Below are 24,409 nucleotides of genomic sequence, written 5' to 3'. Positions count from 1 at the left end.
TTCTTAGACAGGATTGTTACTGTTTGCGTGTGTTCCATAATACAAGTGTAACTTTGTGCAGGTTAGTTTGTGTGCATTATTGCAAATCCTGTCTGTTAGGTGCTATATTTCTCTTTCCATTTCTCCAGGTTCGTGCTGCATGCAGAGTGGCTTTTTTGGTTTTCCGTTCCAGTTTCTGTCTCCATATTTATAATTTGTGTTTTTTCTGTACTTAGTGAAGGTCAGTTCTGGGTGTGTGACCGAGGTGAGGTATTTTACTAGCATGGAGGCATTTGTACCAATCTTACTTGTTGTGTTTTCTCAATAGGACATGCATTAGTGGTAAATTACTATCTTTTCATAAGGAGGGCCTGGTAGTAAAGGGAGTTTGTTTTGCTGTTACTGGGATGTCATCAGAACCAGAATATCTTTTTTTGCATGGTGAGTTGTACAGGGTAATTCCCTAGTTCTGCTCTGCACACATTGTTGGAGGTCGAGGGGATTCCTGAGGATGCAGAGTGCATGTTTACATTTAGCCCCGTGATGGTCACATGTTCAGTGTGTCACGCATGTGAGAACCATTTGTCAGGTGTGTCCCGGCCAAAAAAAGGTTGAGAACCACTGGTCCATAGGCTAACAATACCCCTTGAGAAACGACTGCGCCTCCGCGACTCGCAACAAAAAGATATAGTTGCACTAGAGAAATTGCAGAGAATGGTGACCAAAATGATAAGGGTCATGGAACGGCTTCCCTATGAGAAAAGGCTAAGTTAGGGCTGTTCAGTTTGGAGAAGAGACGACTGATTGGGGATATGATAGAGGTCTACAAAATCATGAAAGGACTTGAATAGATCAGTTATTTACTCTCTCAGATAATAGAAGGACTAGAGGGCACTCCATGAAGTTAGCAAGTAGCTCATTTAAAACAAATCGATAAATTATTTTTCTCTCAATGCATATTTAAGTTCTGGAATTCATTGGCAGAGGATGTGGTTATGGCAGTTAGTGTAACTGGGTTTAAAAACATTTTGGATAAGTTCTTAGAGGAAAAATCCATACACTGCTATTAATCAATAAGGAATAGTAGCTTGAGATCTGTTTAATGCTTGGTTACTTGCCAGGTACTTGTGACTTGGATTGGCCACTGTTGGGAACAGGATGCTGGGCTTGATGGACCCTTGGTCTGACCCAGTATGGCATATCTTATGTTCTTATATTATTTTGGACATTGGGTAATTTGATTATTTGTGGTTTTACTTGATTTAATATTAATATTCTTAAGAATGTGGATATACTTATGTATTTTGATTATGTGTATTATGCATCTGATTATGTATTTTTGTTTACATTTTATTATGTATTTGATTATGCATTTTTGCTGTAAACCACATTGATCCTTTGATAAAAGGTGGTATATAAACTGCAGATTATATTAGATTAGATTTTGGCATGGAATATGTTGTGCTTTAGTAGGTCTTTTGGGGGGGAAAGTTTCATTGGTAAGATTTTGTAGCTTGGCTACTGTATGTGTCCAAGTTCTTTTAGCAAGTTAATCACCATTGAACTGCTGCAGCATGTGGGATTTAAAACTTCTGTTACTAATGATTTTCATCCTGTAATATGGAACTTATTAGGGGAGAACTGGGAGGAAGAAATCATAGTTCTCACAAAAATCAAGACAAGTGCAGTACTGGACACATAAATCCTTAATATATTCACAGGTCTGGTAAGGCACAAAGGACTGTGATGAAAATTTGTACATTTTGTCTTTGCAATTATCTTCCAACCCTGACCTTCAGGGAGCATTTTCCTTTAACCAAAAGAGGAAATTTACTATGTAACCTCACTTTGACCTGGACATTTTTTCTCTGATGCATTTTATGTTGTGCCAAGGAGATCTCTGAAGCAGCTGTTCTAGTTTCTTGAGTCACCTGCGTGTCCTAGAAATGACTTGAAATCTTAAATGGTGGAAAAAAATTATATAACTTGCCTTAAGCTACTATGGGTAAAGCAGAGAAAAATGTGACTAAATCAATACAAATATCAAGAAATAATATAAGGGAGTATTTTAACGGAATTCTAAAAATGCAGTAAATGCAATATGTAAAACTGCAGTAAATGTCAGACTGGAAACGGCTGGTGGAAAAGTGAAAAGTTAATAAGGCAGTCTTGCTGGACTCAACACTCAGCAGTGATACAGAACAATGAGAGAAAACCACTCATTGATTAAATGACACTTAAAATCATCTTGGCAGAAGTTATGCTGCCAGTTATTATTCCCTAAGTACTCAACAAAAAATGTAACTCCCTTGTACCTTTCTTAAACATGGTTAGGAAATTAAAAAGTCATGGGATAGGAGGCAATGTTCTATTCTGGACTGCCAACTGGTTAAAAGATCAAAAACAGAGAGTAGGGCTAACTGGTACATTTTCCAAATGGAAAAAGGTGGAGAGACCCAGGGATCTGTTCTGGGACCATTGCTTTTTAATATATTTATAAGCGACCTGGAAATGGGAACAACAAGTTAGGTTATCAGATTTGCTGATGACACAAAGGCCTGGATTTTCTAAGTTGGCAGACCTTAGAGAATCCGGCAGTAACGGGGGCCGGGGGGAGAAGCAGGCCTGCGAAAGCGCCATCGTAAAAGGCGGTGCTATTGGGCGCGCTACTGGCAGCGAAAAGGGATCTTACCTTTTCGCCGCCAGCGAAATTTCTGCTGCGTCCGCCCCGACTCCACCCCGATCTAGCTATCGCACGTGAAAAGGGACTTTTCGCATGCGATACACTACGAAAATGACCCCCAAAGTTATTCAAAGTTGTTAAATCACAAGAGGATTATGAGAAATTGCAATAGAACCATATAAAATTGGAAGACTGGGCATGCAAATGGAAAATGAAATTTAATGTGGGCAATCTTGGGAAGAGTAACCCAAAATTTAGCTACACAATGCAAGGTTCCTCATTAAGAGTCACCACTCAGGAAAAGGATCTAGGTGCCATTGTTGAAAATACGTTGAAATCTTCTGTTCAGTGGGCAGCAGCAGCCAAGAAAAGCAAATAAAATGCTAGGAATTATCAGGAAAGGAATGGAGAACAAAACAGAATATCATAATGCATCTGTATCACTCCATAGTGTGACCTCATCTTGAATATTGTATGCAATTCTGGTCGCCACATCTCAAAAGAGATATAGCAGAAGTAGAAAAGGTACAGAGAAGAGCAACTTTCAAGGGGATGGAACAATTCCCCTATGAAGAAAGGCTAAAGAGGATAGGACTTTTCAGCTTGGAGAGACGGCTGAGAGGAGATATAATAGAGGTCTATAAATAATGAGTGGAATGGAATGAGAGTTGTTTACTCTTGCAAAAAGTACAAAGACAAGGGGACACACAATGAAGTTACTAGGTGATACACTTAAAACTAATAAGAGTGTCTTAAATGTGACGCCTCAGTAGGCACTATAACCCATACTTTCTGGTCATGTCCTAGCACATCATCATTTTGGCAAAGGGTGCAGAAGTATATTAATGCGCTACTACACTGTAATATCCCACTTTTGCCAGAAATATTACTTTTTAATAGGGACCTTTTTAGACATGTAAATAGGGACAGCCATAGGCAACTTATTGCAAAACTGTTTACGCAGAGTAAACAGTCTATTTTGATGGTTTGGAGAGCTGAAACATCTCCCTCATTTTGGCAGTGGCACAATGCTATACATGACATGATGTTTATGGAGTCTTTTGCTGCACGTTCCTCGACAAAAATCAGAGCCACATTTTTTAAAATCTGGGGGCCATTTTTAAATAGTATCTCGCATAGAGATCAGAGCCAGGTTTTGAACCTTTTATAGCTATGTGGTTGAAGGAGAACCCAAGGTCTGCAGGGTGATCAAGATTTATGGGGAGGAGCTTGGGGGGGGGGGGAATAAAGACATCTGGATGTACCGTTACAGATGTCTATGGGCCTGGCATATCCGTTAGGAAGGAGACCGTCGCACTGCTTGCCTCAGCTTTAAGATTTATATACTCACAGCCGTGAGTGCCATTCAACCCCGGCGCGCACATTAGCGCATTGACAAAACTTGTCTCCAAAAAACTTCTAATCACGTCTTGCAGGAGACCTCTTAAATTGCTGTTTCATCAATTCAATTCACAGTTTTCCAGAAAAATTCATTGGCAAAAGATCATCCTCATATATATATAAGATATTCTTACACAGCCCCTGAGGCAGCCCCCAAGAGGGGGCGAAACTCGGCCTGAGACGGGCATTTTATATTGGATATACAAGTTTCCTAATAAAGTATCTTAATGGACATTACCTGGCATCTATTGTTTGTGTTGCCTTCACGGCTTTTTTAGATCGCCTACCTCCTTGTTTTATCAACTCAACATATCAGAGTACAATGCCAGTCTCAATTTATGGCATCATTGTATTGTAGTATATTTTGTTTTTATTACTTTTTAAAAATTGTACTTCATTCACTTTTTGTTTAAATTGTGCATTATGGATGTCGGGGGATTTATGGGAAGGAAAATGTTGTAAGTGCATAATTTGTCTATGTTTGCAATGCAGTTGGCATTTAATAAAATTATGTTTCACTAAAACTAATAAGAGAAAATATTTTTTATTCGATGCATAATTAAGCTCTGGAATTCATTGCCAGAAGATGTGGTGTAAGATATTAATGTAGCTGCATTTAAAAAAGGTTTAGCCAAGTTTCTAGAGGAAACCATTATTATGGTGGAGTTGCAGAAATCCACTTCTTATCCCTAGGATAAGCAGCTTGGAATCTATCTATCTTTTGTGATCCTGCCAGGAACCTGTGACCTGGCTTGCCCACTGTTGGAAATAGGATATTGGGCTTGATGGACTTTTGGTTGAACACCACATGGCAAGTCTTATGTTCTTATGATTGAACGGCATTAAAATAAACACCCTCCATAGGAAAGAAAGGTTTGGCTGAAAGTTTCAAGAGTGGCATGGTCTGAGTTTGCTTATGTGATTGAAATTTGGTGGTGGTAGCGGGTGAATCTCTTTTTATTGATGCCCTCTACCTACCATGTGAGACCATGATTTTCAGTATCTGCTTAAGGAGCTTGTACAAATCAACTATTAAAGACACCTTGTGTTGGATTAAGGAAAGTCTAGGGTGATAACATTAAAAAAAACCAAAACAACCCATATGATCAAAATCTGGAAACATGAGTGGAAGAAAGTGGAAAGATGAGCACAGAGACAAGTGGTGCACCATAGTTGCCAGCCTTGGTTTCAAAGATGGCACATGATGATGATGATGATGAAGCAGAATACCCCACTCTCTTAGCCAAAATGACTGATGTAGTAGCCATCCTGAGGAAAGCTGCTCTTGGTAGCAGAATGTGGAATCAATCGGCAGGCATCCTTTAGTGGTTATTCTGTTTGGAGAATTTTGCATGCCCAAAAGATGTGGGAGTAGTGCATTTCCCTACGTTCTTCTTATTTCCCCTTTACACTTAGAAGCAGCAGTAACAACTACTTCCTGCTAAATAAAGTTTATAGTAAACAGAAGGCTGAGGAGAGTATCGGAGACAAAAAGCTTCAGTGTTTTACCATGGCATGCAGAGGAAATGGTAAAACTATCAAAAATTGGCTTCCTTGGTAAAGAAACCGTTACCCTCTGCTTTTTCCCTCCCTTTTTATTGTAGACCTGCTTACATGACTGCCAAAAATGGCAAGCTGTAGTTTAGCCATTAAAACTTCCGTGGTATATTTTAAAGTTCCAATTCCTGAAATTGACATTTCTTCCATTAGCCTGCTCACGGTGGGCTGCAAGTGCTTGAGTGCCAGCCTCCTGGCCCAGAGAAGGGAAGGATCACCTCAGGGCCTCCTGACTTGCTGGCCTGGCACAGATCTTCTTCTAGTGGCAAAATACTTGTGGACACAGAGGGGCAGGTAAGGGCTGTTATAACTGAGGGGGTAGGTAGGCTGATAATGAGCTGTTATTTTACTTTTGAATCTACCACTTAGATTCACAGCACATCTTTGCCTTTGAGCATAACAGACAAAAAGACAAAGGGGGTCATTTATCAAAGTGCTATATGGCGTCTTTGCATGCGAAAAGCACCTTTAACACATGTGAAAGCTACTTTAACGCATGGGGGCGATGCAAATTAGGAAAAGGGGAGTACTTTGGGGCAGGATTTCTAGCCAAGTGGGCCAGCTTTGCAATTTGTGAAGCCATATTGCACAGCTTTAATGTGGATTTTAACAACACCTTTTTCATTTGTGTTAAGCCACGTGATATGGTTTTATTGCACTTTGTGATGTTTTTGCAAATAGCATTTTCAGTATTTTAAGGAGAGAGAGAGAAAAGCTATAAGGCCCTCATACTAGGTAGGTATTGATACCTCTATAGGGGCCCACCTAGCTACTTGAGGTGAGGTTTAGGTTTGAGTGTAGGGGTTAGGGGCCACTTTGGCATGCAGAGTGTGCCGTACAAACAGAACAGTGCTCTCTTGTGAAGATTTGATGACCTTCGGAGTGAGGAAACTCGCCCAAAGATGAGATTTGTGCAATGTTCTCTCAACCTAGCTTGATGGACTCCTGATTCTCATTTGGATTCTTTTGTTAGCTCTGTGGGGAAGCAAATAAAGCAGCCAGGTGTCCTGGTTTTATCATCAGGAAAACCTAATGATAAAACGTTCTCTTTCTCTCTCCCCCCAAAGCTTGGAAGGGGTATTAGAGTGCTAGATGTCCTCCATCTAAATGGCAGATCCATTTTAAAGATGAATTGGCTAAGCTTTCAAAAAAACTTTAAAAAATAATTTTTCTGTAAAGAACCCTGTGGGTTCCTACTAAAAGAATCGTCTTATCTGTAAGGGGAACAGATAAAGCAGGGTTAGTATGGGTTTGAGTTCCCTCATTGGGAGTCTGAGATGGTGAGCTCCTAGACCTGATAAACCCCTGCCACCATTTTTCTGTTGTGGAGTATTTAGTTGACCCTCCTAGAGGCAGCATGCCTCTTTGCTGTACCCTTTTTGTTTATTTTCCTAGAGGAGGGCTCTGGGGTCTCTTGGACTGAGACCTGGATAAGGAAAGGAGACACTATCTTCATCTATTTTTGGTATGGGTGTTGGAAACTTTTCTGTGTTGAGGATGACGTTTTCCCACCCTTCCTGCCTCTTCTTTGGTTTCCCCTTCTCTTAAAGAATCTTCTTTATGTTCTTCATCCGAGTTCTCTAGGGCCCAGGGATACAGTTCTGTAACATTAAAGGAGGTGGTGTCTCTCACAGAGAGAGAGAGAGAACCATAGAATCATCAGAGTCCTCCAGGAGGAATGAATCTACATTCGTTCCAGTGGAGGAGTAAGTGAAGAGGGAAGCAGAGTAGTGGCACCACCCAGATGTATCCACGGTCATATCAAGGAGATCATCAAGGGAGGAAAGGAGTATACAGGTACCACCTAGGTATAAACCAGGAGAAAGGAGAAGAACATGGAGTAACTACTGTACAGGGTATGATAAATGGGACTTGGAAATACTGTAACTAAATTGGGTTGAAATCCTATTCACCAGGAAGCTTTAAAATAAAAGTTATCTCAATATTTAGTCTGGAGAAGGAATTAAAATTATTAATTGGAATTGACTAACTACTGAAAAACTTGATTGTAAGAGTAAGAGCACAAATTTATTAAAGATCTAAAAGTGTAAAGATTGGCTTGTGAATACCAAGAGCTGCAAAGAACTTTTTTCATCCATTTCCATCAGTAAAAGTTAAGCTGGAAACCAGACCAGCTTCCGACATGCTTGTTTACACCAATGAAATCATTAGTGCTGTTTGCCACTAATCATTAAACAACTAAAATACTGCACAGGGCCTAGAAGAGCAATCTTGCCCCCCCCCCCCCATCAGGGGCATTGAAAGTAAATTAATAATAGGATCTAAAACTGTGTTTGAGGTGAGGTCCTCGGGGTCCCACAAGGTGACACCAGCTTGGGGGTTACATTTCCAGTTTTCTAGGGTTCTAAATACTAACAAGCTACCTGACAATTTCCTGGTAGCTAGAAAATAAGATTGTGGGAAAGCTGCTTTTTAAATGAACCTTCCCTTCGGCCGTTTGTAGATTTCGTGGTTACAGTCAGTACGAGGTGCTCCTGCTTTAAATTCTGCTGGTATATGCTAAGCTCCTAAGCTCTTGTCCTCATCCTTACAGTGTTTGATGGGCTGTATGATTTTATATTACCATTTTTCATGCATTTTATGTCGGCTTGTTTTGCTGAATTTGTTTTGTATGAATTATTTTCCTCTGAGCTATTTTTATGGTGCTATATTATATTTTTTTTTCAAATGGGGTATTATATTTTATGTTCTGGTAACCCGCCCTAGGCATAAAGGTGGTTATAAATCAAATAAATAAATAAATCAAATAAATAAATAAAGATGAATAAATAAATGTTGCTGTAACCTGTCTTAGGCATAAAGGTGGTAATAAATCAAAGAGATAAATAAATTGAATAAAATGAATAAATGTTGCTATTTTTCTACAGCCTTTTTTATGCTAAAGCAACGGTGAGCTAGCTACAGTAACTTCCCACAGTATCAACTTCTTTTGATGTGACCATATCTCTTCCAGTTGGGCTTACTTAGAGGACTTTCTTAAATGTTTATATTTCAAGTAGGATTTATTACAACCCTGACCTCTGCTTTCAAGAATCCACCAACCCCCTTCCACAGCCCATGGAAACGTTCGTTATGAAGACAGATAAGGACCATAGGGCCCATCTTACTTCCTGTTGCAATGTTGTAGATCCTGGTTGACGTCAGGCAAACATTTCAGTTATTTATTCCGTATTGATATTTTAGCCGCTCGGGGAAGCCACTAGAGCAGTTTTTCGCTGAGATACAGTACATGGTTCATTTACGTTTAGAATGGTTTGGGAATAATTAAGTAAATTAAGTTGTCAGGAATAGCAAACAAATATTTTGCCACAGAAATGTAAAATACATTGTTTCCACAGGAATAAAATACAAATCAGCTATATAAATAGGGTTTTGAATAACTTTATTGTAACAGCTGAAGGCCTTTTAGGTAGTATAGCTGCTTTACCTATAAGTTCATTGTCCTTGACTTGAAGGTGTCTTGAAGTGGGGGCTGCCAGTTGCTGGTTTAATATGACCCTGGCCCCCAGTTTCCCGTGGCAGATCTAGGGTACATTCTCCAGCATGAGTTAGAAAATACTGTGGTACAGCTTCTGAAATTCAATGGCAATTATACAACACATTTTTATAAGTTTGTAAATTAGGTAATGACATTTGTATTTTGTTGTATAAAAATAATCATGTTCTAACTTTTCTTGTATGTCCAGAATCTGTTTGGTTCTCTTTTTAGTGATCGGTGAAGGAAAGGGAGGAGAACATAGAGAATAAGGGTAGGGTAGAGGACCTGGGTGATAGGAGAGGAGAAGGAAAGGGGATCGTAGAGATGGAGAAGGGAACCTCAGGAAGGAGGAGCCAAGGGAGAGGGGATGGAGGGGAATCTTGGGAATGGAATGGAACTGGGGATGGGTGAGGAGGGAGGAGAAAGGGAGGATCATGAACAGAGGGATGAGAGGGAATGGTAATGAAGGGAGTAAAGGGAAAGGGGAGAAATGAGGGGGATTCAAGATCATGGGAGGGAGGATCCATTTTCACACTCCCTCCTCCCAATGTCATTCCCTTCTGAAACTCACACACACCCTTTCCACCCCTATGGTACCTCCACTCACATCCTCTCTGATTTCCCTCACTCACACCCTACACCCCCTGCTAATTCTCTCACATACCCCAAACAAACTTCGATTCACTCACTGATATATGCCTTTCAATCCCCTCACTCACTCACACCCTCACTCAGCTAAAACCCTCTCTCCAGCCCATACCAAACCCCTCCATCCTCCAATCCAAGTCTGGCATTAGGAGAACAAGGGTGATGTTTCAGGCCCTATATTCTTCTGCTACCTGATGTCCTGCGCGGTTCAAACTGCCATACTCTGACCTAGGCAGCAGAAAAGAGAGGACCTGCCACTAATACCAAGTCCAGACTGAGATGGGGTGAAATGGAAAGAGATGCACTGGCCACCATTGCTACTTTCAGTTTGACCCAGCTCCTGGTCTCCCATGGCCATTCTGTGGGGGAATAGGAAATCCCGCTGCAAGAGATTGATTTTGTAACTCTTACAGTGGCAGAGGAATCGCCTGGAGACTTAGGGGCCTTGACTAGGTCAAATATAAAATTGTAGGTAGAGCACTACTACCATTTCCAAAGGAATATAATCTTGCCTGCATTACAAACCTGGAACTAATGGACTTCTTTGTTCATAATGTTCACTTTGCTCCTGATGATTTACAATGGTATTTTGAAATTTTATCAACTAAATCGTTAATTCAAAACCTGTAATAGGTATTATATGTCTACAATGTTTGAACTCATGCTTTTTGAAATTCATCTGTCTTTCTGTTTCATTGTGCAAACTAAGAGGGGGAAAAATCTGATCACTTAACATGACAGAGATCATGCAGTAAAAGGCTACAAAAAGTCCAGTGATTCCATTTTTTGAGCCTTATTTTAGTCTGTTAAACCTGCACGGATTCATGGATGTAGGGTTTTAACATTTTAAAACCCTCTTGCCTAACCACTGCTCATTTAAAATGCACAATATAATTTCCAATTATGTAGGCAGCAAAATTAGTCATTTGAAGCAAATGTATTACTACTCTACGTGGATGGAAATATAACAAGAAATGTAGTAATTATCTATTGCAAATCCTGTTGTGTAGCGTTCAGCCTGCTATGTACAAGGCTGAGACTATAGCTGTTTGCTAGAGTTGAAAAGGCAAAGCAACTGTATGACATCAGGATGGATTGTTTGTAAAACAAACCAAAAAAAAAGGGGACAAAACAGTGAAGGGCAGAAGCTAATAGGTAGCCAGCAATGTTTTCTCTAATTTGTTGTGGGCTGTGGGCACCCAAAAAGTTCTCGTGTGCAACACAGGGTACACATTTTGTGCTCCGTCTTCTGTGAAACACCATTCTATTTCCCTTTTCCTGCGCACGCTTGTTTCACGACCTGTGCGCTCCTGCACAAGCGCACAGCTTACAGGGAACATTGATGGCCAGCGTAAAACATGGAGCAGGAACAAGATGCAAGTGGAAGAGAGAGAGGCACATTGGGGTTATAAAGAACAGGGACAGATTCAGGAGGAAGGCAAGGTGAAAAGAAATAAGGAAGAGCCTAAAGGAACAGAAGGTAGAGTGGAGAGTGTCACTAATATGCACGGGGGACTGGAGTACTCAGCAGTGAAATTCTCCAGTACCGTAAGAGGTTTTCCTGGCAATACTGGGGTCATTTGAATATTGTAGAGGTGAGATGTGCGACCACTTATTTATTTATTTTTGCAATAAAGTCCATGTGGACTTTATAATAAAAGTCCTTATCTGTACTTCTCCCAGGTGGAGTTGCATTTTGCAATAAAGTGCTGGTTTGTGCAATTTTCAGGGAGAAATGTAACTGTGTGAAAATCTTTAATTTGCATGATCCATCAACTCATTTTCTTTCTCAAAAGCAACATTATGGCCTGAATTTATCAAAATGCACTAAATATTGCATGTGATAGGAAAATAGGGCTAAGCTCTTGGAGAGCCAGTCTAGCTGTCAGGGCCTTTTTACAATGAATGAGAGAGAGAGAGAGACTACCCATAGTACCCTCATCCTAGGTAGGTATTTATATCTCTATAGGATGCACACCTAGTAATTCGAGGTGAGGTTTAGGTATTAGTGTGGGGGTTAGGGGCCACTTTGACATTCAAAATGAGACATCAAGCTAGGTTGAGAGAACACTGCACAAATCTCATCTTTGGGTGAGTCTCCTCACTCCGAAGGTCATCAAATCTTCACAAGAGAGCACTGTTCTGTTCGTACGTCTCATTTTGTTAATAGGGGGTATATTGTTATTTTACAGCCTGGTGTAATATTTGCAATGTTGCATTTTCATGAGTAGGATTACTGTTTGAGTGATGGCAGTTAGTGCAGTTTTGGTATTGGAGTACCAAACTGAACTGTAGCTCAGGTTATTCATGGCTTTTTGAGGGCTAAGCCCAAACCCAATGCATTTTACAGTAGGCCTAATACCATATGGGATCCAAATGTCTTTTTTGCAGGGTTTCCTAATTGGTATCACAGCATTGCATGTAAATATTGTTGTAAGATATATTTTACATCAGAAGATTGAACTTTGAATGTCCTTTTTCATGTAAAATCAGTTACTCATGCATACTTTTAATTCTGCGTGGTGAGAGCTGGGGAAATGGGTGTAAGGTGTTAGGATTTGTGGGTATGTGGACCCTGGGCCGAGGTGAGAGATGGTACCGCCCACAGGGAGGAGCCCTGTGAGCCTCACCGCCGGGAGGCGAGGTCAATTTATAAATATGATTTTACTATTATGACTGATGTTTTATATTTCTTGATTTTATTATTTAGGGGTAGATTTTCAATGGGTTGTGGGCATAAGATACGCGCGCAACCCTCGAAAACCTAGCCCCTGCCTCCCCCTGCGCTTGCCGAGCCTATCTTGCATAGGCTCGGCGGCGAGCGAAGCCCCGGGACGCGCAAAAAGGGGCGGGGCGTGGGCGGTCCGGGGGGCGTGGCCTGAGCCTTATGCATGGGTTCTGAGTGGAGGGGGCTTGTCAGTTTTTAAAAATATAGATTGCAGGACGGAACTGGGCTTTATTGGATGGACCCGGGACAGGCGCTGAATGAATCGGCGGGGGGTGGGGGGGGGGGGGTGGTCAGCATAGTTATTTTCGTACAGGGCAGCAAGAAACCTAGCAGTGGCCCTGTTCCTTGTGGGTATTCTGAATGGGCAGGGTCCCCAGAGGCACTGCTTTACTGCCTACAGAAAGACTTGGATCTAGAACCTTTCATGTTTGTAGCATGAACTGCTTTGATCTAACAAACTATAGCAACAACTGATCAATCACCATGTAGCTGCACCGGTGTCCCTTGTTTTGTGGCATTGTGGGGGAGGGGGGGGAGATGTACGTGTCAAATGAAGACATTTATGGTTTGTTTCTCTAGATGTCAAATTGTGTTAAAAAATGCAGAAAAAGTCACAGGATAGAGCTGGAGACTCTTATCTAGGAGTATTCATAGGGAGCACAAACCTTTCAGAGGAGTAGAGGAGTAGCCTACTGGTTAGAGCAGCAGGTTATAAACCAGTGAGACCAGCATTCAAATCCCACTGCCTCTCCTTGTGACCTTGGGCAAGTCACTTTACCCTCCCATTGCCTCAGGTACACGCTTAAGACTAGATCGATTAAGGCTTTTCTCCCATTTGCTATTAATTGCATCAGTAGCAAGGGATCTTCTTAGTGTTTGGGTAATTGCCAGGTTCTTGTGGCCTGGTTTGGCCTCTGTTGGAAACAGGATGCTGGACTTGATGGACCCTTGGTCTGACCCTGCATGGCAATTTCTTAAATTAATTTAGGTTGTTAATTTGCAGGACACCAGAGAAGAAGATTTATTTATTTTGATTGTGAAGCTCGTTATTATAATTTCCAGATGTTGACTTGTTTTTCTCCCTCGTGTCACTGAAAACCATGGGTGCCCTCAGATACCTTTCCCTCCCCTTCCCCTCTCCCCCGCCCCATAATGGTGGAAAGTTGCAGAGCAAACCGTAAGGATAAGTTTGTTTGAAAGCCACAGCTTGACTGAAGTCAATGCATTCTTTTTTGCAGGAGGAACTGAAAAGGCTGCAGCATACGCTGGAACAAATTAGTGATGGGAAGTACCTACTTCAAAAGTGAGTGCCTTAAATGTTTTGGTATTAATTCAGAAAACTCCTGAAGCTGATTTTGTTACAGCGAGGGGTTATATTTCTGGATAAATAAGGCAGGAGCGCTTGTTCCTAGATTCCATTACATGTGGAAGAATTATTGTGTTCAAATTATCTAACAATCATTTGATCTGTACCACGATCAAGGCAATTTAATGTGAATTGACAGAAGACTAAATGTTTGCTCTGTTGAGCTCTCTGTGCTTTGGTCTCCCTCAATATATCCTGAGACCTCCTTCAAATGATACAAAATTCAGCCACTGGGATTCTAAACGGGACCATCAAGTTCAATCACCCTACCCCGTTGTTGAATTCCCTACATTGGCTGCCAGTCGAATATCAGATTCAATATAAAATCCTTACTGAGGTCCATAATGTGCTAAGCGAGGATGCTCCAGTTTGCGTCAACTGCTTATTAAAAATCTATTCTCCCCCCCCCCCCCGAAAATCCTGAGATCAGAAGGACCAAGTCTACTTGATGCTCCCAGTTAACTGCCTGGTGAAGCTCTCCGGTTTACAGGAAAAATTATCCATAGTCACTGGACTGGTCCTGTGGAATCAGCTACCTGTGAATCTTTGCAACTTGCATAGAAATGTTTAAAAAGCAGTTAGCTAGATGTATTTATTTAAACAGGCATTTTATCTGATTTGGTTTCTTAAGAAGGGCTCTATCTAAGCAGAATGTGGAAGCTAGCCTTGTGTAACATAGTTACTGTTTGATGCAGTTGGTCAAAGCTGTCATAGTTTTCTTTGTATATTCTTATTACGTCTCTGTTTTTATGTTTGCATGCAATTATATGTATTTTATGAATATTTCCACCGTTCGTCACTTAGGATAATATGACTATTTATTTGTTTTTAAAATTTGATAAACAGTAAATGAGGCAGCCCTCTAAGAGGGGAGGGGAGGGAAGTTGTTGAAAATCTTACACTGGAAAGGCTGTTAAATAATACCTACTTTTTTGGGGGAGGACCCCAGCAGTTTCCTCCAGCTTCTTTGGGCTTTCAGCTGGATCGGAACCAGCTACAGTGCCATGAGCTTTTATTCACAAGTACCCGGGTTCTCTACCCGTTTTTATAATCCTCTCCCCATCATTTATCCCAGTCGTCACTGCTGCGGTCCTTGTCCTGGCGTCACGAACCCTGATCCCATTAATAGTCAGGTTGGTCTGGTCACTGGGAGTAGAGCCGTGCTACACAGCTGGTTCTTAGGAGATTTATTCAGATAAAACACCTGTTTACATAAATGAGTCTTTAACTGCTTTTTAAACATATTTATGCACGTTTTCCTGCTTAGATTGACAGGTAGCTTGTTCCACAGGAACCAAACCCAGGCTTCCCACATGGCAGTGAACAGCATTGCCACTGGGTTGGTCCAGTATGCACCCTTTATTAAAAGAACTCAGAGGCAGCATAGGTTTTATAAGAAATACCCTATCGATTTGTTTTTAACTCACATCATTCTAAAACTTTATTAAGTGGCATTTTTTTCAATCCTCTTTTTTTTTCCTTATTACACCTCATAATTTTCTAGATGATTCTGCTGCTTTAATCTAATGCCACTGTTGTTGTTGTTGTTCCAGCTTTAAATTACCCTAAGGGGCCGATTAACTAAAGGTTGCTAAGAGTCGTTATGCACGTAAACCAGTAAACCATAGCATTATGCTGCATAATGATAACCCGCAAATGTTATCCTGTTCACTAATTTGTATTGTCAATACAAAAGGTATCGCCAACTAACTTATATCCTGTCGTCTACCATTTGCCAAACAGTATATTCATCAATTCAATATCGTGGTGCCATAAAACAAATCAGAAATTGTTGAGAAACAGGACTGCATCAGCAAGCCAAAGTCAACCCTGTTCACTAAGCCACGTGATAATTAGCAGCCATACACCAAGGCCAAAAATGTATCACCCACATGTCAGGCACTGATTGCACTGCTATAAAATCCACCTTCTGGCTAGAGCCCGTTTGTGGGCAAAAATGGAGGCGTTTTGGCTGCTGCATCAAGAAATACTACACCAAGCAAGTAAAGATATAGGCAGAGAGGAGAGGAACAGGAGGAGAGAGACAAAAGAAGGGAGAGGGAGAGAAGGAGGAGGAGAAAGTGTAAGAAGAAAAGGAAAAAGAGGAGAGGAAGGGAGAGAGAGAGAGAGAGAAGAGGATTGAGACAGCAGCAACAAGTCAGCCACATCCCTGGATTTTCTGGCCCGGGGCAGTCTCCTTTGGGCAGCAATATGGAGGGAATAAATAAATTATGCTATCGCTGGACTTAAGACCTAGCTTTTCTTTTGTAAGAGCCTCTGGAAGGAATTATGGGGACAACAGAAGAAGAAACAGTGAGGGACGGAGCAAGATGGCAGATGGCTCACTGATCTCCCTCTTGCTACTCTGCATGTTCTTTTTCCTGAAATTATACCTGATGCTGTTAGGGTTAAGCGGAAAGGCAAAGTAAGAATTTATCCTGCAGAATCCCTGCTGGCTCCTCCTAGGGGGCTGATGGAGCGGTTCATCTCCAGAGGGAGTTCCCAGCCGGTGTCCTCCGTGAGTCAGCCTAATGGAGAATCGGTAGGGAAGGGTTTGCTGTCATTCCCGGAGGAGAGAAGGACACCAGCGGATCTGGCAGGAGAAGGCTTCAGTGCTCTGTGTGGTGAGCAGCTTCCGTCCCCAGTAAACGACACCCATTCTCCCCAGTGCGATGGAGAGAGCTCAGGTGAAAGCCTAAAGTATTGCAGAATGGTGCAATGTTTTTTCTTAAAATACCCTGTGGATTGTCTAGTCAGGTACCAAAATGTTAATTAAGTGTTCTTTGAGCCCAACTAGTCAGTCTGGCAGTTTCATGATCATTGGATATTTCCCTTCTGTATAGTGAGGCTGGTGATTCAGGGGTTGCTTTCACACGATGCATTATTTTTAATTTCTTTTGAACTGTATTCTCCTCCCTCTGGTAAACTCTGTGGGTTTTTGTGCTTTTCTTTCTTTAAGTATTCTGTGTTTCTTATACTTACTTTTGTTATCTTGTACTTTTCTGTACAAGATATATTTCTTGGATTATTTGTTTAAATTTGATAAACATAAACTTAGAGCCTGCTTCATAGAAGTCTCGTCTTTTAGCTCATCCGCAAGAAGTTAGTGAGTGGTTTCTGCTGTTACTGATATACTGTACTGGATTTTGCCAGGAATGAATTCTGGACACCAAGGAGTTTAAGCTACTAAAACTAATTTTGTTACTGTCTGCATGTTTGCTGCGGAAAGCTATGGCTTGCTTTTTGAGCTAAATAAATTTGTCAATATTGAAGCCACCTATCCTAGTTGCAGACTAACTTATTCCAGGATTTTGGTTTGCCTGAGGTTAAAATTACCAGTCAACTTTTAGGGTTCAGAAGAAGCCAGTCGGAGGTCCAAGATGGCAGTGTGGTAAGACGTCTGTGAGCGTCTTCTTTTTAACTTACCTTGATTAAATTCTTATGCCACATTCAGCCGCAAGAAGAGGGCGAGGGAGCGTCTAGCTCTGGAGCCCCCCTCGACCCAGGCGGTAGTAAGCCCTATGGATGCCCACATACGTTGGGGAGCAGAAGCTCTTGGTCTGAGCTCGCTGGCTGATATTCGGAGGGAAAAGGAGTCCGAAGCCGGCCCTGAGCTATTGACATCATTTTCGCCGGAGGACAGACAGCCACCCGTGAATCCTGCGCTGAGACATGCCGGTCAACTGCGGGGGGAACCAGAGGCACTGGAACTGAGTGCCTCACGAGATTCTCTTCCGGAGCCCGTGTTGACGGGGGAAAGTACCTCAGCGCTATTCCATCCGGGTCGGGATATTGGAGAAGCTACACCAGAAGTGGAACAGCAGTCACAGAGAAGGGAGATACCGGAGCAAATTTCTGGAGACCTCAAGTGCAGGACAATTTTGTGAGTTGGTAAGGCCTCAAATCTTTTCGTTAGAAACTATTTGGGAGGCTATAAAAGAGACTAATAATAATATTTTGCAGTAAATTTCACAAACAGTTAAAAATGTGGAAAAATTGGAAGGACGACTGTCTATACTTGAAAAAGATTTAGCTGGAAATAAACAAAAACTACAGACCCTGGAGGTAAAAACGGAGAGTATAAACAACTTACAATATGAAATAATAAAGGAAAATCAAATATTGCATCAGAAATTTGAGAATTTGGACAATCAAATTCGGGCAAGGAATTTAAGATGCATTAATTTCCCCAAGCTACCCTATACAACACCAAAGGAGCTTTGGAGAAAATATATGTTGGAGGTTTTAAAACCTTACCTATCATTTCAAAATGTTATTACATTCCCCCGTTGAAGAAAACTGAGACTGATTCTGATAACTTTCAAGTATTGGCCCCTAGGGAAATAACAAAGTTGGACATTTCAGCAGTTCTTGAACAATCAGAAGAGAGTATAGCAGTACCATCAACATTAATAGTTGTATTCCTACTTGAATCCGATAGAGAGTGGGTATTTAAAAAGTACTTCTCTCATCGAACAGAACTGTTCCTTAGCTATAAAGTTCTGATTTTTCTTGACCTTTCGAGGATGACGCAGAAGAGGTATCAACAATTTCTTCTGTTGAAACCTCAAGTTTTGGATCTGGGATGTTTATTTCTATTAAAATTCCCTTGTAAGTGCTTGATTAAGCAGCAAGGCAATTCCTTTTTGTTTTTCAACCATCCCAGCTAATTTCATTTATATCTAGTAAAAAGAATATAGTGGTTTCTTCCTCTCCAAAGACTTGATTGTTCACTTCTAAAGATGTAACTTTAGTTCTATCATAAAGTAAAGCTGTATCCCTTGCTACCATGATTGTTGTTTAATTAAAAATTCCTAAAGTTGAGTTAATTTTGGACCCTCATTTGAGGGCTTGAAATATGCTTTGTAGCTTATAAATTGTGGTTTATTCCCCCAGAAGAATTTATTGTTTGGTTTAAATATCTATTAATTAATTTAAGAGGGGAATTATATTCCTTTTTGGATATTTCTGTTATTAGTGGATGATTGTTAAGAACTACTAAGCATGTATTTCTGTTCAAGTAATTCTTGATATATTTGTAAACTGATAAATAGAAAATTAAAAAAGAAAAAAGAAAAAGCCATTCAGTTAGAGGAGCATCTGTCAGCCACAGAGGGGAGAAGTTTCCTTGCCCATTAATGAAATTCATTCTGGGATACCCTGAGCCCAGTCCACTACACCATCAGCTATTGGACACCCAGCCATGGGTACCCCAAGTTGGGGTTATACATAGCATAAAAAGCAACAGTAAAACAGATGTGGTAGAAGATGTACAAAACAACATACTATGACTAGCATTCTCATACTATATGTAACAGACACCTGGTTCTCTTACCAACAAGCTCTGGATGAATTATTGGTTAGCTAGTGCAGGTTAGGTTAGTGCATGGGGGAGGTTACCATTCAAATGCAGCCCTTCCCTTTGCGGGTGCGGGAATGGCCGTCCCCCTGGGAAGGTTTCATAAGCAGCTCTCTTATGGTTTGCTAGCAGAAGGGAGGTAATGAGGAGTTTTCCTGTGTTGGCTTTTTCAAACCCAATCCGAGGGATCAGGCACATCCTACTTGGGGAACCTGATAAGAGTCGGGAGGGTATTCCTTCCAGTCCAATCAGTGGCTGATTAGGATTTCCCTCTGGGTTGTGTGGGGGGGGGGGGGGGGTTTGACAAATCTTCTTGGTTAGCAGTCTTGTACGACCCTGGGTACCATCTGGGCTCAGGGCACGGGGAACTCTTTTCTGGGGCTGCCCAGGTTAGGAAAGATCTGCCCCCCCCCCCCCCCTGCCCTCAGTGAGGAAGGAAGAGGTAGTGACTCATTGTAAGGAGGAACTCCGGTGTTAAATTCCTTTGAAGAGAAAGGACTTCAGTTTTGAGATCCAGGAGGAAGAGTTTTTGGCTGCCCCCTTCCTTCCTGGTATTGGAGGAGGGCGAGATGCCTATCTCCAAGAGATCCTTCCCACCTGGGATCCGCACGTAGACAGACTAAGAGAAATAAGAGAAAACAAGATCACCTAACCATGAGCAAGATCAAAGTAAAGATCACTGAGGACACCCATCCCCCCCCTGGGGAGAAAGAGAATTTGACCCTCTGTGCAAAAGATTGACCATTTACCATTTTGGAAGGGATTTTCTGCCCAGTTTGAGGATATCTTGCCATTTCACAAACTTCCATCCTGGAGGATGGAAGTTTCCCTGGCCCTGGTTCAGAGATTCATGCACAGATAGAAGGGAAAGTCTGTAATAAACAGAGATGCATTATGGTACAGAGGATTTTGTTATTGCTGCCATTCTACAAATGGGTTTGCCCATCAGTAAAGATTTTGTTTGGATGCTAACTCAGTGCTTCTAGCATGTTCTTTGGGCTGAAACTGCACAGACAGAAAGGTATTAGAGACACCACTCCCCGGGGGGGGGGCAACAAGAGAGAAATACATCCAAGCACTCAGGGCCCTGAAAGAGATCTTTCCCCCCCCCCCCCATAGAAAAAGAAATCCAGGCCCTGGGAAAGAGAAATATTGAGAGAGCCAGCCTGAGGTACCAGCCCCAAAGAGTAACACGTTCTTTTATGGCCCCACCGGAGTGTAGCTCACTCTCGGAGGTGGGGTTGCATATAGAAAGCAGGCCATTGGTAGGACCTGCCAATTGCCAACAATCAAAAGAGTTCAGGCAAGTCCTTCAACAGTAAAGCATCACAGGGCAGCCTCATGCTTCACTGGCTCTTCAGCTTAGGTCACTTCATGTCCCCATTGAATAGTTCTCAAGCTCTAGGTCCCCCACTTGTAGTCCATGGCCCTGTGATACTTAAGCTCCTGTGGGCCTGGGATCTGGATGGTGTGGATTCTGAAGAAGTGCTAGACCAAGGGTGGGCTGCTTGCAAGATGGCAACCTATCCAACTAGACTGCTTATTCAGCCCCCTTGCCATCTTGTCCCCGGACTTCAGTGACACCTGCATTTGAATGGATCTGAAAACGCATCTTCTTTATGTAGAGGTTTGACGCTTTTGCAGACTGCGCTGTTCTAGCACTATCTCAACATTATCAGGTGGCCAGCAGGAAAGCAGGCACTAACGTCCCTTTTACTACTGCAATGCGCTACTGCTCGGCCTCCCTTCCACCACAACTAAACCCCTACAGATGCTGCAAAACACAGCAGCCAGAATCCTCACTAATTCACGTCGCAAGGACCACATCGCACCAATTCTAAAAAACCTACATTGGCTCCCTATCCATTATAGAATACTGTTCAAGACCTTGACCATTATCCACAAATCCATCTACAATCAATCCTCACTACAACTCACCATCCCGCTCGAATTCCATAATTCCAACAGACTGATAAGATCTGCATACAAAGGAACCCTCCAGGCACCTCCACACAAATCCTTTATCCACAATTCCTTTCAAAAACGAACACTGTCATCCGGCGGACCACAGCTATGGAACACACTACCACCAGATCTACGCCAGGAACAATGTCTTCTGTCCTTCAGAAAGAAACTGAAAACTTGGCTGTTCTCTCAAGCCTTTCCAGTATGAGACTCTCCCCAACTAGCAAGGACTTGCAAACAATTGTTTATAGTTGCCTGTTACGCATTTCCTTAAAAAGCGTTTTCTTAATCTAATTCCTTCTACTTTCAATTGTCCTGAATTTTGCTCCCTGTTCATTGTAACTTTCATTTTCATAATTTACGGTATTCCCCTGGTTTGATGTAAACCGGTACAATAAGACATGGTCTTGAGCATCGGTATATTAAAAAGAATTAAATAAATAAATAAATAATATGATTTTACAGAGGAAGGAAGTATCTGGAAAAAAGCAGCACTGCGAATGTGCGAAATAATGCACAAACGGCAAATAGCATAGTGTGCATCAATTATTACCACGTAATCATTCCCAGGTAGTAAGGCATATTACAAAATTTGGTCACTATTTATTTTTGCTTTCATGTGATCTGCATATCATTTTAGTGAATAGCACTTTAACTACAATTTTAGTGTGCACACTAAAAAAGATACATCATGCGTACAAAACATTGTTTTATCATGAACTTTAGTGAATTAAGATTGTGCATTTGTTTTTAACGAAGTAAATGAAACAACTTGCTTCATTTCATTAAAACATGAAACAAAACTCTCTGCTGAAATTCTCTGGGGTATTTTTTTTTTTTTTGTTTTGGAAATGAAACCGCACCCCAGTCCTACCAACATACAAAAATTGAATTCTTATTCTCTCCTCCACCACCTGGATGCCACTTACCCCTTTCATGGAGCTCCAGTAATTGAAATGGGGCAGGAGTGATCCCGGCCACGTTTGCCCCACTGGGTCGTTTTGTAGTACAGCCATATAGCATACTGCCATGCAAGAAAACAGCCCCAATCCTGGGAACAGCAGGCGCCATTTTGGAAAAAGATATGGTGCAGCAGGAGCACTGGGGATCACAACTACCCAGTTCTGGCTATTGGCTAAGTGGAGGAATAGGGGAAGCCATGTTTTGTTTTGTTTTTTAAATGTTGGTACTGTGGGGGGTTGGGGTGCCCTTCCTTTCTTTCCTTCTTTCTTTCTTTTTTTTTCTTTTCATTATGCTCTTTATTTCATTTGTAATAAACAAAACTTATTGAAAAATACATCAGACACAATGAAAAATGAATTAAAAAGAACAAAATGAAAAAATGGAATGAAATATTTTTTTTCTGTGCACAGCTTTTTAAATGCTGCCATTTGAGCTGAATGAGAAGACCCATTTCAGAAAAGGATCAAAGAGCATAAACAACCCTAGAACTCAGAATGGCCTTCATAACATCCCCTGTGCAGAGATTTTCACTGGATTAGCTCCAGGATTACCAGTTTGGGCCAGTGTGCTGCCCTGTGAAAAAGGGTAACCTGAAGCAGTCAAATGGCAAGCGCATGGTCAGAAATTAAACAGTCCGGGTAGTATTGCCCACAAATGGAAAAAAAAGCATAATTGAATGACAACAATTCTGGGAATAGTCTAAATTGAAACTGAGGTTTAGGTCTCTGAAGAAAATAAGTTTCTAACTTGGAGCTGACCATGCTGCCTATTTATAGGTTGTTTTATTTAATCAAACTAAGTGAACAATTGTAAACTGATGCTGAAATAAATACTAAGAAATCTTTTTTTTTTTTTTTTTTTTTTTAATAGCCACCAACTCACCATGGATGAAGAAAATAATATTGAAAAATATCAGATGAATTTACAGCCCCTTGAATCCAAGGTGAAAATGTAAGTAATCAGACAGCTATTGGGGCCATGATATATAACCGAACGTGGGGATGGGAAGAACGCAGATTTACAGGGGCAACCAGCATTCAGGACACGCTCTTAAAATTGGACTTCACTTCCTGTTATTCCAGGAGTTAACTCCTCCCTTCTGAAGACCAGAATGGAGGAGTAAGTTACTGGCGGAATTCTGTTGCTATTAACTTTTCATTAAATGAATATTCAGTGAAAAAAAAAGTTGACTGTGCTCAGTTTTCATAAAATAAACTGGAGGACTGAAAACTGACTTTTGGCCAGCACCACCTGAAACAGGGCCCTACTATTCCATTACAAGTGGGGTCAGGTTGCGAGTTAAAGAAGGAAAAAGAAAAGCGGAATATAAATCAAATAAATTGTTTTACTACTGTATTTTAATTGTTCTATGTAAAGGCTATGCCTATATATACCCTGGTTTTAAGTTATATGTAAACCGACACGATGTGCAAACGGTTGTCGGTATATAAAAGCGTTTAAATAAAATAAATAAATAAATAAATTAATCACCAAGTACCAAAGTGAGCGGGTGAAGCTGTAATGGCATCGCTAGGATGAACAACGTGCTTGACATGACCTGTTTTGGCATCATTAGTAGTAATGGCCACAGGTGCCTTGGCATCTATGGGTAAAGGGATATTGGCTGACCGTGTTGTTAAAGAAAGACCAGTTCAACTGCTGAGGATCACTCTCTGTGAGCTTTGTGGTCATATAATAGCATTTGTTTCGGCTATTTGTGATCACTCAAATTAATTACAATCATGGATCGAAATAAACAAAAAAAACAAGGTGATACCTTTTATTGGGAATGCTCCCTTCTTCCGGTCTGTGGTTACCATACTATGTTATCCACTCATGGATCACAGTTTGCAGATTATAAATGTTAGATCCACTTAAGGATTCCCCCAAATGCATGCATTGCTCTTTCTCTGGTGCTCCAGCCTGCTGGAGCTCCTTCCCTCCCTCCTGCCATGACAGCAAAGAGCTAATTGGTACTGGGGGATAAAGAAATATGAGCAGGCTCAATACCCCCTCTCTCCCTTTCGGCCAGGAGGCGAAAGTGCTGTGTTGTGACTCCCGAGGAGGAAAGAATTCCACAGATCACAGGCAGGGCCGTCAATAGGCACAGTAGGCCTGTGCCTAGGGTGGCAAACATCTGGGGGCAGCAGGCTGGCTGGAGATTTGCTGCCTTGCAGCTGTGCTGAATATTACTGCACTGAGAACAGCCCTCTGCTTCCTGATCCAGCCCCTCCCCTTTATAGGCAACATGCATGAAACAG

General features: G+C 41.4%; 1 protein-coding gene across 1 annotated transcript in view; it reads left to right on the top strand.

The window, feature by feature from the left end:
- Window positions 1-24,409, top strand: part of LOC115098554 (schwannomin-interacting protein 1) — a 944,827-nt gene that overhangs the window by 145,359 nt on the left and 775,059 nt on the right. The window contains exons 2-3 of the mRNA XM_029615175.1: window positions 13,734-13,798; window positions 23,019-23,099. Coding sequence (XP_029471035.1) covers window positions 13,734-13,798; window positions 23,019-23,099 — 146 coding nt within the window. The remainder of the gene's footprint in view (window positions 1-13,733; window positions 13,799-23,018; window positions 23,100-24,409) is intronic.

The sequence above is a fragment of the Rhinatrema bivittatum genome, chromosome 9, assembly GCF_901001135.1.
Source record: "Rhinatrema bivittatum chromosome 9, aRhiBiv1.1, whole genome shotgun sequence".
Classification (NCBI taxonomy): domain Eukaryota; kingdom Metazoa; phylum Chordata; class Amphibia; order Gymnophiona; family Rhinatrematidae; genus Rhinatrema; species Rhinatrema bivittatum.
Note: the sequence above shows the minus strand (reverse complement) of the source record. Positions and strands in the feature narration are given on the sequence as shown.